At 31.8% G+C, this 19,697-nt stretch overlaps 1 protein-coding gene across 5 annotated transcripts in view; it reads left to right on the top strand.

Annotated features, from left to right (window-relative positions):
* LOC128860230 (dnaJ homolog subfamily C member 5 homolog) overlaps nt 1-19,697 on the top strand; it is a 51,105-nt gene that overhangs the window by 22,242 nt on the left and 9,166 nt on the right. For 2 of the 5 annotated variants that reach the window (XM_054097605.1, XM_054097602.1), the window contains 2 exons: nt 11,505-11,724; nt 11,844-13,075. In XM_054097605.1, coding sequence (XP_053953580.1) covers nt 11,505-11,724; nt 11,844-11,887 — 264 coding nt within the window. In that variant the 3' untranslated portion in view covers nt 11,888-13,075. Of the gene's footprint in view, nt 1-11,504; nt 11,733-11,843; nt 13,076-19,697 lie in introns of those variants that run through there. The other 3 variants (XM_054097606.1, XM_054097603.1, XM_054097607.1) reach the window with 2 other exon arrangements.

Raw genomic sequence — 19,697 nt, 5'->3', positions numbered from 1 at the left:
GTGCGTGAAAAAAAACCTTGAAAAATCTTTCCAAATGAAAACATTTTCGCTATCAATTATCAATGCCGAGTGAAGACACTAACCATTTTGCTAAGGCTCCAGCTCCACCTAAAATGTTTGCTGCGCTTTTGCTGCGACACCAAATTGCAATGCAATGCCCCTTATCACGCTGATCAAAAGTAAAACTCTGTTTACATTTAGTTGCTAGATCAGAATCCCCACGAAACTCCCCAAAGAGACATTCTCGAATTTCAGGGCTCGTGATTCCATAGTAGAATAATGAAATACCCGGTCAGATTGCGTAGTTGTAGCTGCTACCAGTTTTCACACTGCTCCGTATTAGATTAGATTCGATTTGTGGGAGGTGGGACAAGTCCAAGCACTCAGTCAGGAGACCATTGTACTACACCCGGTGGATTTCAGTAGAAAGAATAGAGAGATAGAAATGATAAAATGTGGGTGGTAGTTCGAGGTCACTCTTCCACAAATCTCTTGGATTCATTGATGAATCCGGAAGAGTATGAACTTTATGCATACTCAATATATCGGAACCCAAAATCCCAAGTCTGATTCTGGAAAACGCCGTACAGCTACAGAGAATATGCTCTGCAGTGTCGTCATCCTCAAGACAGGATAGGCATATCGGGCTGTCGACGACCTCCACGGCAGCCATATGCTGACCACAGGCGTTGTGCCCTGTGATTACACCCACCAGTACTCTCAGGTCCTTTCTGCTGAGTTTTAGGAGAAAGGTCGCTCTTTTCCTGTTTGGTTCTTTCACTAAGCACTTGGCAACTCTGCACGAGTTCAACCCAGACCAACGTCCTCAATGGGTAGACCTCATGAATTCGACAATCTATAGTTGAATCGATGCAGAATTGACACCTAGAAAGGGGTTTCTAGGGCCTAGTGGCATACTTGCAGAGCCTTCATTAGCCAGTTTATCAGCTTACACGTTTCATGTAATACCAGAATGTCCAGACACCCAATAAGACTTAACTTTTTTGTGATTTGCAACACTGTTCAGTTTTGTCTTACATTCACCGACTAACATCGAAGAGCAGCATGGATTAGCAAGGGCTTTCAATGCAGCTTGACTGTCACTACAAATTCCAATACTGCTAACCCGCAACTTTTTCTTTTGCTCCGGATTGCTGGCCGTGGACTGAAACCCATCAACCGCGTTCAAATATACACATCTTCATATCCATTTGCATAAAACGAACTAATCCATTGAGTGCACAAAGTGTCTTCCTCGTTGTATTTGCGCTGATTGCCTTAATTTTGTGAATTTCCCAATAGTAACGGCATGCCGTGCGTTAGTTCGACTATTCAATATTCCCTATTGCTCAAAGGGCTTCTCATACAAGAATATATTAGGCGGCAAATACACCGTTCCTAGTAAAAACAAGCTCAGAGAACGTAATAAGCTCGGATTACTTCGAAAAAAACAAACCAAAAAAAATCGAATAGTTTCATTTTCCAAACGTTAAAGGAAAAGATATTCGCTTGAAGCATGTAAAATATAGTGAAACCTCTTGCTGAAATATCCTGTATGTACTTATAAATACTCAGTGTCTGTGAATGTTTCCCATTGAGTTATATATCCCACTTGTCATTACGTTCGTTATTCGTTGTTTTCGTTATTATCATTTCTATAATTTTGTATCTTAGTGTAAACTAAAATTATGTTTTTTTTTGTTTGTTTTTAAATCATAATTAGCAACAATCAACTCAACCGTAAAGGAACCAAAATGTGGGATTTTGATTTTTAAACCGCAGTATTTGTACCTAGAAAATTATAAATAAATTCCGTTGTACAAAAATATAAATAAAAATAAATAATTTAAAATTAATACAATTTGCAAAATTTTCATTTTAAACCAATGTAATATTCAACAAATGATAATTCAAATTTACATTTTGAAAATGCTAAATTAGTATGCGACTTAGTTAAATTAGTATGTGACTTCCTGAGTCTTCATCGAGAGAATAAATAAAACAAGCCCATAAAAGATGCAATGTGAAATCAATGAAATCTGTATGCCGCCGCCTTGGCATGTTGATGCGTGCGAATATTGCAATATGAAAATAATAATTAAAAAAAAAATCGTGTTACAAAGGACTAAAATTTTGTTTAGTTATAAAAATGTATTTCATTGAATATTCATTGGCATAAATTTTTATTAAAAAAAAATCAATTTATTTTAAGAAAGTATTGAATTGTTCGAAGTTAAATTTTGGGAAACGAAAATTATTATGCAACGAATAGCCGTGCGTAACAATATTTTTTTAGTTTTAGAATTTTTAACGCCAAAATATACAAAAAATAAAAAAAAACTTTTCCTAAATATTTATTGTGAGTTATGACTCGTGTGGCTTTTGGAATGGGTCGCTCTTATGGCAAAAGAGTTGTAAGCCGATAGTCCTTGTCGCTAGGGTGTCTTGTAATTTTAATATTACTATATATAGATATATCATCACTTGTATATAAATAAATAAATACAAAAATATACCTTAATATTTTCTGAATTCGAAATTTTTTTTCATAATTTGCACAAATTGAAAAGTGTTTGCTTGAAACGCTTTTAAGCGTATTTAATTCAGAATTCTTACTTATTGCGATTTAAGAAAGTTTGTAATATCAGCAAGAAAATAAGTTGTTTCAGAAAACCTAACCTAAAAAAAAATTTTTTTTTTTCGAAATAAAAAATTTTTTTTTGAAATAAAAATATTTTGTTTTTTCGAAATAAAAATATTTTGTTTTTTCGAAATAAAAATATTCTTTTTTAGAAATAAAAATTTTTTTTTTCGAAATAAAATTATTTTTGCATGTACTCTAAAATTCCTCCTTCGAAGAAGACTAAATTAAATTTGTATTTCATGAACCGACTTTTTTAAAATGAAAAGAAAATGAGTAAATATGCAGTGGACTCCTGCGCTTAAAATTTTGTCAAGAACTGTTTCACGAGTTCGTTAAGAATTTAAAAGAACTTGGAAGACATTCGAAAGTCCGGTTCGAGAGTAAGACTGGTTTTTGTGAACAACAAAAAACCAAAAAAAAAAAAAAAGCAAAAAACAACAACAACAATATTTTTATGAAAAATCCAAATATTTCTTTTATATTATTCTCAAAAATTTTTAATTTTCGAAAAAAAAAAAACACAAAACGGTAAAAGGGTGACCTACAGCCAAAATGTAGGGTATTTTCAGGAAATTTTTTTACAATAAAAAAAATTAAAATCGATATTCAAATTTTGTAGGCTTTTTATTTAACTTATTTTACGTACAAAAATGAATTTTTTTTTAATTTTAATAATTTTAGAAATGGCGCTGAAGTTGACCCTCCCCAAAAATTGGACCTGGTTATTAGTCAGTATGACTGTAGCTATGTCCCATACTAGAATAAAAATACAAAAGAAACTTGACAAAATGGCGCGGTTTTGAATTTGACACTCTAAAAATCGGTTTTTTCATTTTTTTAATTAAAAAAATACGAAATAATTGAAGTAATAATGTGATTCTAGTACGGGCGATAACCATTGATGTTGTGAACCACATATTAAAATTTCAGACGATTTGGTTAAACAACAGTCGTTTCGAGATAAATGAGTTTAAAGCTTGAGGTACAGGAGCGCGCGGACCGCTCTCTACCTAGTTGTGGGGCTGTAGAAGCTATAATATTGGGAATTCCCGCTTGAAAATTTCACAGTATATTCTTAAGATACTATTCTTTCGAAATATCGAACAAACAAAAAATCGATTTTTTGAAATTTCTAGACCACCGGGTCCCCAATCGAAAGGTTCTGGGCTAAGCGCATAAAGTAAATAAGGATAACTCTCAAAAAACACTGTTTTTGATTTCGCTAAAACTTTGCGCAAGCGCTAAATTCGTGCTCAAACTGCCGGAAATGCACTTCATAAACATAGAAAATGTTTTTTCACCAAAGTAGTGGAGGTAACAAAAATAAAAAGAGCATTTAAAAAGAGGCACTAAAGCGGTGCATAATTTAAATTTTTTAAATTCACTTTGCATAAATGAGGTATCGTTGCAAAGTTTATATCTCTGACAGTATTTCAGTTCGATTGTCGTCATAATTTTTCCCACAAAATAATTTTTTAAAGGGCTCTACTCTTCAATTTTCAAAATTTTGTGCTATACTGCAAGAATTTTTTCCACCAAGACTAGATTGAAAAATTACCTTTTAAATAAGATATTTTCCGAAATGAAGCTTCAGAAGTTATGACCGTTTACCAAATCAAAAAAACTAGAATTTGATAGAAAAAAGAATTGCTCAATAAAATTAAACTCTTATAAATTACATAATTACATATAAGGGTTTAGAGAGCATTTGAGTACAATTTTTCTAATCTTTTAGATACTTTTTTTTCTGTGGACAAATTTTCATAATTATTTTTAAATCCATTTCTGTCAGTCATGATTTGTAAGAGGTGTTATTTTGATATTCAAAGAAAAATGCTATTCTTTTTATATAAATGATCGGATGTTTATTTTATAATAAAGAGGAAGATACGCCGTTAATAGTGGAAAATAACATCAGGCAAATGACCACCACGACCACGCTTACAGGGCAATATCCTTTTCATGAAACTTTCCATAACCGAATTGCGAAGTGGCTGCCTCGATAGCCTCACAAATTCCAGATTTGAGGTCTGGAATCGACTCTGGGCTGTTGGCGTAGACCTTCTCTTTCACGTGGTCCCAAAGAAAAAAGTCCCAAGGTGTTAAATCACAAGATCTCGGTGGGCAATTGTGATCACCTCTTCGAGAGCTAACACGGTCCGGAAACTTTTCCCGTAAAAGATCAACGGTTTCGATGTCCAGATCAATACCATCCAATTCTGGCCATAAAAATCGTTAATCATCTTTCGATACCGCAATCCATTCACCTGTAACACCTGTTATTGGAAAACCCTTTACTTTATGCTTCAAGAGCGGGGTTCTTTGATTACTCTTATCTTTTTTTTTTGCTACGTTTAATTTGAATAAATAAATAATAAAATAAAAAGATTTCGGTTATTTTGAAAAGTAAATAGAGCAAGTAAAAGCAGGCCCAATGATGATAAGAATCTCTTTAAGGATGTAGTCCGATGCTCATGCCCGTTTAGAAAATTTATTTTAGATTTTTTTTAATAATAACATCATTTAAAATAAAATAAAGTAATTTGTATTCATTAAATTATAAAATTAAATTATAAAAAATATTGCTTTAGTTAAATTTTATAATTTTTTTAAGGGGTTACATACGTCCAGCAGCGCCAAAAATGCGCTAAAAGAAAAACTGTTTTTAGATGGGATAACAATAGAAATAAATATAAAAAATGTTATACATTGTTTATTAGTACTTAAACTTTATAAAAAAATTTTTTTTAAATATATCTTTACAAAAATTAGTATATAAAAAATCACATCACCCGAAGTACAATGAAAAAAAGTTGCTCCACGGTCTGCATCATTTCTCCTTGAAGTGTTGATTAATCTGTAAAAAATAAAAGAATTCTTGTAAAATAAAGTTGTACTTATCGTAGTTCTCGAGCCGGATTTTTCAGTTTCCAAAAATGTTGCAATTCATAGCATTTAAAAAAAAAGTATGCGTTTTACGTCACACTTTAATTATGTTTATAAAATTTTTTAATAAAAATACCAAAAATCAAATCTATAGAGAAAACAGTTTCGAATATTTAAAAAACCGCATCAAAAGATATTAAAAACTGTATGAGTTCTCATGCAGACCGTGCCGGAAAAAGTAGTTTCGAGCTAAATGAGTTTAAAGTTTGAGGTACAGGAGCGCGCGGACTGCTCTCTACCTAGTTGTTGGGCTGTAGAAGCTATAATATTGGGAATTTCCGCGTGGAAATTTTACAGTATATTCTTAAGATACTATACTTTCGAAATATTTAGACAAAAAATCTATTTCTTGAAAATTCTGGACGTATGTAACCCCTTAATGGAGTTATAGTAGATGGTTGCCCTGAATGATAAATCCTAAATTATAAAAAATATTGGTTTAGTTAAATTTAAATTTTCGGTTAAAGTAGGTATAGTACATAGATGGCTGCCACTCTTCTTGAAGTCATTTGAAATAAAACAATAAAATCCGGTACTTTATTTCTAATTAGCTCTTGATTTTGAATGGCTCAATACGTTTAAAAATCGGATACTGCCGATCCTTTTGACAATTGAGTATTTTACCTACTACTTTAGGGATCACTTCAGTCCAACAGTATAATTGAGTGATAATGAATTTTGTCAGAGTCAAAGTGAATTTTGAGTTGTTTTTTATTCTAGAAAACATACGTTTATAGGTACTTCGTTCCGAGTACGCAGTCACAGCGTACTTACGGCTATGTGTCAGAATTTTTTAAGGGGTTTAAGGCCGAAAAAAGCGAATTTTCCAGAATTTTTTCTGAGAAAACTTATAAATTTATTGATCTAAAAATTTAACTGTATTTTAAGACTAATTATTAATAAAAATATTTATTTGGAAAGGAGCTACAGGTGATCTCCGGGAGCTACTCTCAAAAAAGGCGTTTTGCGGGGACCACTATATCTCTGAACTGGATCCTCTGAAATTAAAAAACCAAACAGATTTCGTTAAAGTAATGTTAAATCTAACAATTAATCGAAGGAATAAGCAAAATAATAATAATTGACAAAATGGCGGTTTCTCAACAAAAAAATCCATTTTTGACCAAAATTTCGGCTTTAAATTGGTTATAAAAAAATATTTATCAGTGAGAAAAAATCTTCGATTAATTACTAAAAAATATATTTAAAAAGCTTGTGTTAAAATTTGAGAGTAATCGGTTTATACGATTTCGAGTAATGCTGGTCACCGACTTTGAAAACCCCTTTTTGAGAAAAACGCGTTTAAAGTTTGAAAAGCACTTTACATTGTTCTGAAATGCCTTTTCAAATTTGCGCGTAACTTCGAAAATATTCACCGGAACGATATTAAATTTTCTGTGTGTATTCTTAAATATATGTACATTAAGAAAAAAAAATCGGTTTTTTGAAAATTTTAACTGTATATAACCCCTTAATGCATTACATTTTTTGGTATAAAATGTACTCTGTAGTTTACTCTCGATATACATATCATATTTTCGAAAATTTTGATTTTTCATGACTTCAATTAAATCTCCTTTAAATTCTGCTCTTATTTTCCAGTCCATATCTTATTTTCTATACTTATAACACATGGGCTGAAAAGTCCCGGGCTTAACAATGAAAACACGTTTTGTTTTTTTTTTGTTCAAAATTTGTTTTATTCATAAACGTAATTTCTATCAAGAACAACGCAATCATTCAGGGGCCGCTCAAACATTTCAATACCACTTTTGTAGAACGATTTATCTTTTGCCTCAGTCATATGTTATAATTTTTGATTTTATACTCAAGAAATGCCCTTACAGAAATTTAGCTTAATTTACATATTTTTCTTGTTGAAATTTGTAACGCTGAGAACTTTATTTTCAAAGCTCAACTACAGCAGTTTTAAAATTTGTCAGTTTATTTAAACAAATTTGGAAAATATGCTTTCGAGAAAATTGTTAGACTGTCATCGAAAATAAATTTTGCGCCTAAAAATATGCCATATTTTTTAAGATACGTTTTCTTATGGAAAGTTGCTTGGTACTAAGTACCTTCACAATGGATCGACAACGGTCTGAGTGAGTTGGTTTAGAGACCGATTGCCAGTTCCACCAAATACCTTCTCTCTCTTAGTACAATAAATGTTAAAATTATATACATATATCTAGGTATGTGGGTATATAAACATTTTTCACATATTTGCGGCATGAGCAATACAAAACCCCAAATTTGTTAAGGTTCCTTAAGTTCAAATAAAGACATTTTCATCTATTTCATATTTTTTAAACAACATAAAAAAGAGGGATATTTACATATACCTACGTTTTGTTTATGTGTCTATATATAAATATATAAATAAATTAATTAAAATTAATCATCCAAGTTTGTTTTTGAATAATTTTTTTTCCTAACTAGAAAAAAAAAATAGTTTGAAGTTACGGAAATCTTTCTTTTGGTCTTTATGCTCTCCATTGCTTGCGGCAGCTATCCACTTTATTCACAAGCGTCACAAATGATTGACATACGACAGCCGCTTGCAAAAATTTTACATCTTCCGAGAGGGTGATTCATTTTGCGCCACCTTGTACATATGTGTCTATACACGTAATTCTCTTTTTAAGCGGTAGTTAATTGCCCAGTAAATTCGCGTAAATAGAATTAGGTGAAAATAATATTAAAAAATTATTTTTAAAGTTCACTCCTTTTTAAAGGCAGCTTCTCCAGACAACGAGTTTTTCAGTTATTTTTTTGCGAAAAACTGAAAGTATTTATTATCTTAAAATAAATTAACTATTAATATTTATGTTTAAGTGAGTGTACAGAAATTTTCAATCAGTAAAAAAAGTTTATTGATCGGTTGCGTAGTTTTCGTTTGGCGTTCGTTGGAAAACGGAAAATCAAAAGGAACATTTTCGTCATATTTCGCAAGCTGTTTATGGTGTTGAAGCCTTAAAAGAACGGCAGTGTCAAAATTGGTTTGCCAAATTTCGTTCTGCTGATTTTTCACTCAAAAATGAAAAATGCTCTGGTCGTCCAGTTGAAGTTGATGACGCCCTAATCAAAGCAATAATCGATTCGGATCGTCACAGTACAACACGTGAGATTGCAGAGATGCTTAATGCATCACATACCTATATTACATGGAATGAAAATCACTTAAAACAAATTGGCTATGTTCAAAAACTCGATACATGGGTTCCTCACGAACTGAAAGAAACGAATTAACAGCTGCGATTTCCTAAAGAAACGTAATGAAAATGATCCATTTTTAAAACGACTGATAACTGGTGATGATAATTGGGCTGTTTACAACAATATCAAGCGGAAAGGATCGTGGAGTAGGCCAGGTGAACCAACGCAAACAACATCAATAGTTGATATTCATTAAAAGAAGGGATTACAAAGGAATTGTCTACTTTGAACTCTTACCACCCAAGCCAAGGATCAATTCTGATGGAAGTTACTGCTACAACAACAATAACATCATCTGATGTCTACATTGAACAACTAACGAAATGAAACAGTGCAGTTGAAGAAAAGCGGCCCGAATTGTCAAATCGAAAAAGGATTGTATTCCATCATGACAAAGCAAGGCCACGCACATCTTTGGCCAGACGGCAAAAATTACTGTAGCTTGGTTGGATGTTTTATTACATCCACTACAGTCCGCACCTTGCATCATCTGATTACTTTTTGTTTCGATCTTAACAAAACTCCTTGAATGGTAAAAATCTCAATAATGATGATGATGTCAAATCGTACCTGATTCAGTTTTTTGCTAATAAAAACCAGAAATTTTATGAACGTGGGATTATGATGCTGCCTGACAGATGGCAAAGGGTCGTTGATCAAAATGGGCAGAATAAAGTTATTTAGTTCCATAAAAAAATTGTCTTTGATTTTCTAAAAAAAATCCGCAATTACTTAGTTGCCAACCCAATAAATGAATTTTTAAAGCAAGCAAAAAAATGGAAAATTTGAAAGTGCTGGAGGTGCTCCCCGCCCTTAAGAATTTTTTTCGCGCTTACACATTTTAATTTATTAGATATTTATAAGAAATAAATTATTGGAAATAATATAAGAAATATTAAATGGCGAGCGCAAAATCTACCGAGTCTCAGAGATTTTTCCTGAGACTATCTTACTCTATTTCCTCTATGAGATTCAAGAAAAATTCATAAAATATTGACAATCGTGTTAAAACAAAACAATTCGTGTAAAAAACATTTTTTTTAACTCGTGTTAAATCAAGTTTTCGTGTAAAAAGAGAATTAGGTGTATCTGTATTTTAAGGGGCGGGCTAGGAGTAGTGAGAGGCCCGAAAAAATGACGCTTTTCAATAATTTTTTTTTGCTAGTCAGTTGCTTTATTTTACAAAAAGAAACTCATAGTATTAATATAACATGAGACTTGACTTTAGCAAAATTTCAAAAAATAAAATTATAATAATTGTAAAAGTTATCGCTGTTTGTGTGGAGCCCGTTTCTCCGGAAGTCTCTGCGGTGATCATCACAAGGAGTTTCATCTGAAATCAATCGGACAAGAGAAATTAGTTTTATTAATAGATAATCTTGTTCAAAATTAGCCATATGGCGGCCTCAGGAAATATTTTTCAGGTTTTCGAGAAAAAAACCGATAATTAATTGTTAAAAAAAAACGAAATTTTTGGGGGAAAAAAATCCTTCGATCAGACACGAGTTTTTTATGTTTTTCAGAAGCAGTATACATTTTATTAAGATCTAGCAAGCAGTTTTTAAGTTCTAGATATCACCATTTCAAAATCCCATAGTTTTGAGAAAATGCTGTTAAAGTTCTGCTATCTGCTCCGTAGCGCCCGAGCACCCTTTGTTAATTGTTGAATAACTCGAAAAGTATTTGTCGGATTCACTTCAAATTTTCACACAATATTTTTAAGATAATATACTTTAAGAAAATAACTACCCCTAACCCCTTAAAGCAAAAAAATGGAAAATTTGAAAGTGCTTATTTCGTGCTTACACATTTTAATTCAATAAATATTTATAATAGCGGTCGCCCCTCGGCAGGCAATGGCGAACCTCCGAGTGTATTTCTGCCATGAAAAAGCTCCTCATAAAAAAAATATCTGCCGTTCGGAGTCGGCTTGAAACTGTAGGTCCCTCCATTTGTGGAACAACATCAACACGCACACCACAAATAGGAGCTCCTTCTCCTCGGCCAAGCACCTAACAGAAGTGTACGCGCCAATTATTTTTTTTTTTTTTTTTTTTTAAATATTTATAAGAAATAAATAATTAAATGGCGAACGCAAAATTTATCGAGTCTCAGAGATTTTTCAAGCATGGTGGAAAAATCTCACTCTATTTCCTCTATGAGATTCAAGAAAAATTCGTAAAATATTCAAAATCGTGTTAAAACAAAACAATTCGTGTATAAAAAAAATTTAACTCGTGTTAAATCAAGTGCTCGTGTAAAATAAGTTAGTGCAAAAAGATAACTAGGCGTATTTGTATTTTGATGTTGTAGACTCAGTTATTAATTATTAATAATTGAAAAATTGTATAACACATCCGCATAACGATTTTTCTTTTACTGTTTATATGTTTGTTATTATAAAAATTACCTATTTTTTTCAGTTTAATTTTGTCTTCGTAAATTAAAAACCAACATTTTTTGCTTTCGAATACTCGTCTCTGTCGACTTACATACTCGTACGACCATTATTTTGTCGTCCTTGCGCAGTCTCACATCTAAGCCTGTTTTCTCTTCAAATATCATTTTCATTTCTACACTCAATCATAGCTCACTTTTTATTCGCTCTGTACCCTATAATTGTATTATACAAAAAAAATATGAAATCTTTAATTATTTTTCTCTTTTGCTTTTGTTTTTTTTTTTTCATCTGCAGGAGGATGCCGATTTGGATGATGTTAACTTAGGATCCGGTCCAAAAATTCAACAACCAGGCGTTGGTGGCGCCGGTGGACAGCAGCAACCCGCTTTCGCGATGCCACCGCCACCACAAGCTGCCGGTGGCACTGGCGTGAATCCGTTCACAGGCGCACCAGTAGCCGCCGCAACGGAGAATACATCGCTCAATGCTACAGAACAGCCGACATATACGCCAGGTATATAAGACAAATAAAACTAATTTAGTGGTTAATTTGAAAAAACAAAAAAAAAAAAAAACTGAAAAAAATTATAATAATAAAGAATATTAATAATGAAGCTGATGAACATTTTCAAGGTTTTGAAAATGATGATGTTAAAAAAGATCATAATTACTATTAACTACAAACTACTTATATATTGCTAACAATGATGGTGGTATTACTTGACGAATGACAGCAAACAGTTAAGAAGAGAGAGAGAGAGAGAGGAGAAAAGCAAACAAAACGTATGGACAAAGCATGCACGGCCTGCGCAACCTAAAGGAAAACCAACTAAAACAAAAAAATTGAAATCGAAATAACAACTGCTCCATTTTTTGATCCTTTTATATCAGCTCACACACACACACATACACACAACCACACACGTACACCCCTATACAAGTCACTAAACACTAAAATGTATTAAAAATAAATAAAAACTAAGCCGTTCACTAAATTTATATTTAAATACCAATAGGCAAATATTTAATTATTAATTAATTACCTTCCTACTATATATAAAATATTCGATTGCTGTTTTTGAGAAACAAAAAACAAAAAAAAAAAAAATATTTATCATATTTGTTGTATTTTAAAAAGGCAATTAAAATTAATTAAAATCATTGCAAAAAAAAAATTGGGGTGGTGATTTTTTCATAAAAGCATACATCATAACTAAAAAAATGACATAATTTTAAAGCGTTAATGACCATCCGGCTAAATAGTGTTTCACCACCGGTACTAACACACCGAATGCGACTAACGCATACATACACAGGCGTTGCTTAGATTTACATGCCGTAGTCTCTTATTCGCACCATCATGATTTATTCTCACATACAGCACGTTGCAGAGTTATAAACACACCTCTATTTTTTTATAAAATATAGTTCATGCTACAACAAAATCCATATAACGCAAAGTTTCAAACTTCGTACAAAATTAAAATTTGTTTTTTTTAATACAAAAATACAATTTAAAAAAAAGTCTAGAAATTGTAAAAATTAAAAACAGTTGCAAGTTTTACTGAAATTAAAATAATTTTTTTTTTTTTGTAAATTGTATTTTTGTATTTTAGAATTTCTAAACTTTATGCAGTTTTATCTTCTTCTTATTATTTGGCGCGATAACCGCTTACGCGATTTTGGCCGAGTTTAACAAAGCGCGCCAGTCGTTTCTTTCTCGTGCTAACTGGCGCCAATTGAACACACCAAGTGAAGCCAAGTCCTTCTCCACCTGATCTTTCCAACGCAGAGGAGGCCTTCCTCTTCCTCTACTACCACCAGCTGGTACCGCATCGAATACTTTCAAAGCCGGAGCGTGTGTATCCATTCGGACGACATGACCCAGCCAACGTAGGCCTGGGTCTTTATTCGCTGCGCTATGTCTATGTCGTCGTAAAGCTCATACAGCTCATCGTTCCATCGTCTACGATATTCGCCGTTGCCAACGTGCAAAGGTCCAAAAATCTTACGCAGAATCTTTCTCTCGAACACTCCAAGCGTCGCTTCATCGGATGTTGTCATCGTCCGAGCTTCTGCGCCATACGTTAGGACGAGCATGATGAGAGTCTTGTAGAGTGTTAGTTTTGTTCGTCTTGTTGGCAAGAGAGATTCTACGTTGGATTTCAAGGCTCACATAGTTATCGGTGTTAATGCTGGTTCCTAAATAAACGAAGTCCTTTACAACCTCGAAATTATAACTGTCAACAGTGACGTGGGTGCCGATACGCGAGTGCGAGGACTGTTTGTTTGAAAACAGGAGGTACTTCGTTTTGCCCTCGTTCACCATCAGACCCATTCGCTTTGCCTCGTTCCCCACTTTGGTGAAGGCAGAACTAACAGCGCGGTTGTTAAGGGGGTGGTAGGGTTTAGCGCTAAAAAAAAACATTTTTTTTTGTTGAATTTTTTACAGAAATATGGCTTAAGATACTTTAATAAAATCAGTTGCATGTTATTGTACATCTTTTCAATAAGTTTTTAAAAAATATTAATAATAAAATATTGACAAATAAGCCCATGACAGTTCTTTTGGAGATATGTTTTTCGAGAGGTGCTCTGCGGTGCCAATCGGCATTCGTCGTAGAATCATCTGAAACTAAAAAAGTCGAATTTTTCAGTTAAAGTATGACGTAATGAATTTGAAAAGAATTGGTTGAATAGTTTTGGAGTTGTGATTGGCACCGACTTTTAAGAAGTCGTTTCGGGAAAAACGCGTTTGAAAAAATGACTCTGAAAAACTATCGATGCTCCGCATTCGAGGTAGAGTGCCTACAAAGGCTATAACTTTGAGAGTTCTGCTCCGATCCAGTTAAAATTTTGACACAACATTCTTGAAATGATTTACTATAAGATGAGTGAAGAAAAAAAATTTCGATTTTGTGACCCTACCCCCCCTTAAGGCCGATGATGTCAATATCATCGGCATACGCCAACAATTGTACGCTCTTATAAAATATTGTGCCTGAGCGATTAAGTTCTGCGGCTCGTATGATGCTCTCGAACATCAGGTTAAAGAAGTCACACGACAGCGAGTCACCCTGTCTGAAACCTCGTTTGGTAGCAAACGGCTCGGAGAGGTCCTTTTCAATTCTGTTTTGAATTCCATTGAATTTTAGTACAAGTTGGAATTTTGATATAACAAAGCGCAAGTTTCAAGTGCCTACAAAATCGCGTTGATTTTTGGCAAATTTTTTCTTGGCGTTAGATTAGGTAGCCCTGGCTGATCTGTAAAAAGCTTTTACTAAGCTCTAGTGTCCATTGTGTTGCCAGTGCTATGCATTTGAAGTCGAAGATATTATTTTATGTAATTCTTAATGCACGTCTTCGCGCGTTTTAACAAGCCGTTCAGCCTTTCGTCGGCAATTTCACCCTTCAAGGATAAAAAATATCATAGGAAATCATGCAAGGAGATTAGGCGTTTACATACATGATTTCTATCGTAGCTGCAGGAATGAGGAGAAGTTGGAAACCATTCAACACCTTTTTTGCACATGCCCGGCTCTAGCCGGAATCAGGAACCGGAAGAAGTAGGAAACGAATGAATATAGATAATCTATACACTTTAGGCATCAACAACCTTTTACGCTTTGTGAAAAGCTCAGGATGGTTCAAAAGGAAAGGGAAATATAGCCCAGGCCCCGCGGATTACAACGGACCCATTTCGTGGTCTAAGTGGCATCGCGTTGTCTCTATGTGCGATGCGGCTGCCAAGTCTAACCTAACCTAGGCACATTTTTGTCGAGTCCTACATAGAGCAGGGCAGTAGGTGTTCCAAAGTACCTCTCGCAGTCGATTCGTGTTATACGCATTACTCTGGACTAATCCCAATTTGGCTGTGCCATGTGGAGTGCGACAGTGTCCTGTCAGTATATTTTGCAGCCTTTCTTAGGCAGTGATAAAATAAAGCTTGCAATTTTCGTATTCCAAGTCCATGGTATAATTTACCTAGTTTTGTGCGGAGTTGAATGCTCCAATATCGACTGCGTTGCCAGAGTTAGTTTCTCATTTAGTTCCGTTTTCAGAAAGGCGCCTGACGTGCTCAATCTCGGCAAGCGAATACCTGCCTTAGCGAGCTCATCTGCCCTCGCATTCCTTCTATTCCTTTGTGCCCTGGTATCCAGTAGATAGTGACCTGCCCATTTCCGAAGAGTTCATCCACTTTGCTTCTGCACTGTTGCACACATTCTGAGTTAGTGCAAGGAGTCATAATTGCTTTAATAGTCGCTTGGGTATCAGGTATTATATATACATATATATAATTGGCGCGTACACCCTTTTTGGGTGTTTGGCCGAGTTCCTCCTCCTATTTGTGGTGTGCGTCTTGATGTTGTTCCACAAATGGAGGGACCTACAGTTTCAAGCCGACTCCGAACGGCAAATATTTTTATGAGGAGCTTTTTCATGGCAGAAATACACTCGGAGGTTTGCCATTGCCTGCCGAGGGGCGACCGCTATTAGAAAAATGTTTTTTTTTAATTTGGTTGTTTTCACCGAGAATCGAACCGACGTTCTCTCTGTGAATTCCGAATGGTAGTCTTGCACCAACCCATTCGGCTACGGCGGCCGGGTATCAGGTATTAAGAGGAGTTAATATGCCAGATTCAGTAATTACATAGAATTCAGTAATTAGGGAGTCTGAAAGATTTTTGGAGATCAAATTGCGCACAAAAGATAGCCGCTTCTACTCCGTCCGCCATTTTGGATCCATTTGAAAAAAAAATTGTATGAATGGTATGAGAATTTTAGACGTTTCTGCCATCTATTTTGCTGGAAAATGATGCTAGAATTTTCAACTCGTGGAATTACGTAGTCTGACTTTGTTGTTGTTGACGTTGCTAGCCTTCTTCTTTCATGCATGACACCTCATCTAAAAAGAATTGTCAAAAACCAACGGTGTCTTGTAGTCTCTTGAAACTTCCACTTTCTTATACCAAAATTCCACAAGTGGCGCAAAATTAATCGTCCTTTAGAAAGATTAACCACTTTGCAAATGGAGTCGTACGTCAGTTATATTCGGTAAAAAACTATTTAGTAAAAAATACAAATTCCGATGATTGATTTTGCGCCACTTTGAAGTACGAATTATATTTTTCATAAAAAATAGTGGTGTGCCTATAATTTTGCAAAGGGGTATATGTGAGAAAAAATCGTAGGGGTACGAATTAGTAGTGGCCAGGGCAAGTACATAATTTTTAGATTTTAGTTCTCCCACATTTACATGTTTTAAAAAAATATATGTCAAGCTGGTCTATTGCACTAATTAAATTTCAGTATTTAAAACAATTTGTGTGTGTGTATGTCTAAAACTTTGTGCACAGGGTTATGAATAATGCATATGTCAATATTATATATAATCCATTTGGTTAGGCCATTGATGTGAAGTAGTTTGTATGGAAACATTTTCTTGTCCTTTAAAATATTAACTTTGAATGATTCATCTACTTATTTTTAAAAATTAAACATTTTTATGATTTCGCATTAGGCTTAAGCTATATTATTCAAAAAAATATATATTTTATTACTTACTATTCAACTTCACTTCACTGGAATGATTCCCAAGTCAAGGCGTATACAAAAAAATTAGGTCTTAAAAAAAATCTTTTTAATAGATACAAGTTTTTGTTTTGCAATATATTAATTATTCGACACACATATATGAAGTATTAAATTATAGACAAAATTTGTTTCTAATAGCAGTCGCTCCTCGGCAGGCAGGCAATAACGCCACATCTCCGAGTACGATTTTCTGTCATGAAAAAGCTTCTCATAAAAACCATCCGCCATTTTGTAGCAAAAAATGGTATTGTCAATTAATTTTATTTAAAAAAATATGTATTTATTATGTATCCACTCATACATATGCACATACAATACATATTTACATAATTAAGAAATTTCTACGTTATTCAATTGTGCCACTACGTGTGTCCATTGGCTCATTCCATCGTAAACAAAAAAAAATATATATAAATTTCTCGTTTTGTTAGCTATTACTACCACATACATAGGTATATGGTATATTTAAAATATTATAATAGCGTTATACAATATATATGTATTGTAAATTTTGTGAATAAATCGTGTATCGCAAAAAAATTACTTTGAATGTATGGCTACGTTAATGCACTCTTCATTGTCTGAAGGTATTTAAGCTCCAATAAATCATAAAAAAAATCATAATTACTCAATGTGTTTAAAATTTTTAAGGACCTCGATTTATAAATTTGTTTGTTCACTTTTAACTGTTTTTTTTTAATATTTCACACTATTTCCATCAATCTGCTTGCAAGTTATAATGTTCGAAAAGTTTCGAAGATCGTAAAACTGTTTAATTTTTACTGCTTAATTTAGTTAAACACAACAATTGGAAGAATATTTTGTAGACAAGGTATTATTGTGTTTTCGAAAATTTTCGAAATTACATGTGCAATGTTTCACTGCCAAACGCATATATTTTAGTGCTTTCTTGTGGTTGATTGCTTGAATTTGAAACAAATTGTATGTTCGAAAATTTTCGAAGATTGCACATAAGTGTTATTTTTAGCTACAATAATATTTTCTAACACTAAGCATCTTCCATTTTCCTCATCAGATTTAAATGATTTTGATATGCGACAATTTTCGAACTTTTAAAAATTGTTATTTTATATTATTCAGTTCATTTTAGGAAGACATTTCACAAGGTCGTACACAGTCGGCAAGTGTCTACGCTTTCTTAGTTGGGCTAAGATCATATTACTAAGCGTTTTTCGAAATTTTAAAACAATGCCGATTTTTAATTTGAAGTGGAAATAATATCATGTCATTCAATATTTTGTAAATCATATCCAATCGAAACTGAATATTGAAATAATTTACTTCGACTACATATGAGTACATAAATATTTGTTTTTCATTAAATATTAGACTAACATTCACACAATTCTTTTTTTTTCAAACATTTATTTATTTTTTCAAAAATAATTTTTTTAATTTTTTTTTTTTAATTTTTTTAAATATTTTTTTTTAATTCGTTTTCAAAATTTTATATATTTTTTCAAAAGTTAATTTATCTTTTTAACAATTTAATATTTAATAATTTAATAATTTTTTTTAACTTGTTTTTTAAACATTTATTTATTTTTTCAAAAAAAATTTTTTTTAATTCGTGTTTTTTTGTAAATTAATTTGTTTTTCAAAAAGATTAATTTTAATCTCTTTTTTAATTAATTTTTTTTAAATGTATTTTTTTTAATTCTTTTCTTTTAAACATTTATTTATTTTTTCAAAAAAATTTTTGTTTGAATATATTGTTCTATTTTTATATAATTTTTTTTTTGAATTCTTTTGTTTCAAACATTTATTTATTTTTTCAAAAATATTTTTTTTTAATTCTTTATTTTTAATTCTTTTTGTATTCATTTTTTTATATATATTTTTTTAATTCGTGTTTTTCAAGCATTTATTTATTTTTTTAATATTTAATTTATCTTTTTAACAATTTAATATTTAATAATTTAATAATTTTTTTAGCTTTTTTTTCAAACATTTATTTATTTTTTCAAAAATAATTTTTTTAATTCTTGTTTTTTTGTAAATTAATTTTTTTAAATATTTTTTAAAATTTTTTTTTCAAAAATATTGTTTTTAATCTTTTATTTTTTAATTAATTTTTTTTAAATGTATTTTTTTTAATTCTTTTCTTTCAAACATTTATTTATTTTTTCAAAAAAAATATTTTTTTTATATTTTATTTTTTTGTATTTTTTTTTTATTCTTTTGTTTCAAACATTTATTTATTTTTTCAAAGATCATATACAATTTTTTTTTATAAATTTTTAAAAATTTTGTTTTTACTCGTTTTTTTTTGAAAGATTTACTTTTTCAAAACTAAATTGTTTTAATTCGTTTTTTTACATTTATTTATTTTTCCAAAAATAATTTTTTAATTAATTTTTTTTAAATAATTGTTTTCTTTAATTATATTTTTTTCTAACATTTATTTTTTCAAAAATAAATATTTTTTAGTTCTTTTTTTCCGCATTAATTTTTTTAGGTTTTAGTTTTTCATTTTTTTTTAATAATTGTTTTTCTTTTTTAATTCCTTTTTTTCAAACATTTATTTATTTTTTAAATTAAGTGTTTTTTAAATAATTTATTTTTGAATTCTGTTTTTTGTCAAACATTTATTTATTTTTGCAAAAATTAATTTTTTTAATTCGTTTTTTTCAACATTAATTTTTTTAGTTTTTGTTTGCTTGAGGTTACGTATTCTCACAAAAATTCATTCTTAACCACTAAATTACGCTTAACGGAGCTTGTTGTTTTGAGAAAAGAAAATATACAAATTCCACTAAAACACGCAATATTACCTACATATGAGGATATACAGACATGCATACCTAGGCGTTCCACAAATATGTCGAATTTCGACAAAGCGTCACATTTTTTGTATTCGAAACGATTTTT

Source organism: Anastrepha ludens, chromosome 4, assembly GCF_028408465.1.
Source record: "Anastrepha ludens isolate Willacy chromosome 4, idAnaLude1.1, whole genome shotgun sequence".
In the NCBI taxonomy this organism is placed as follows: domain Eukaryota; kingdom Metazoa; phylum Arthropoda; class Insecta; order Diptera; family Tephritidae; genus Anastrepha; species Anastrepha ludens.
Note: the sequence above shows the minus strand (reverse complement) of the source record. Positions and strands in the feature narration are given on the sequence as shown.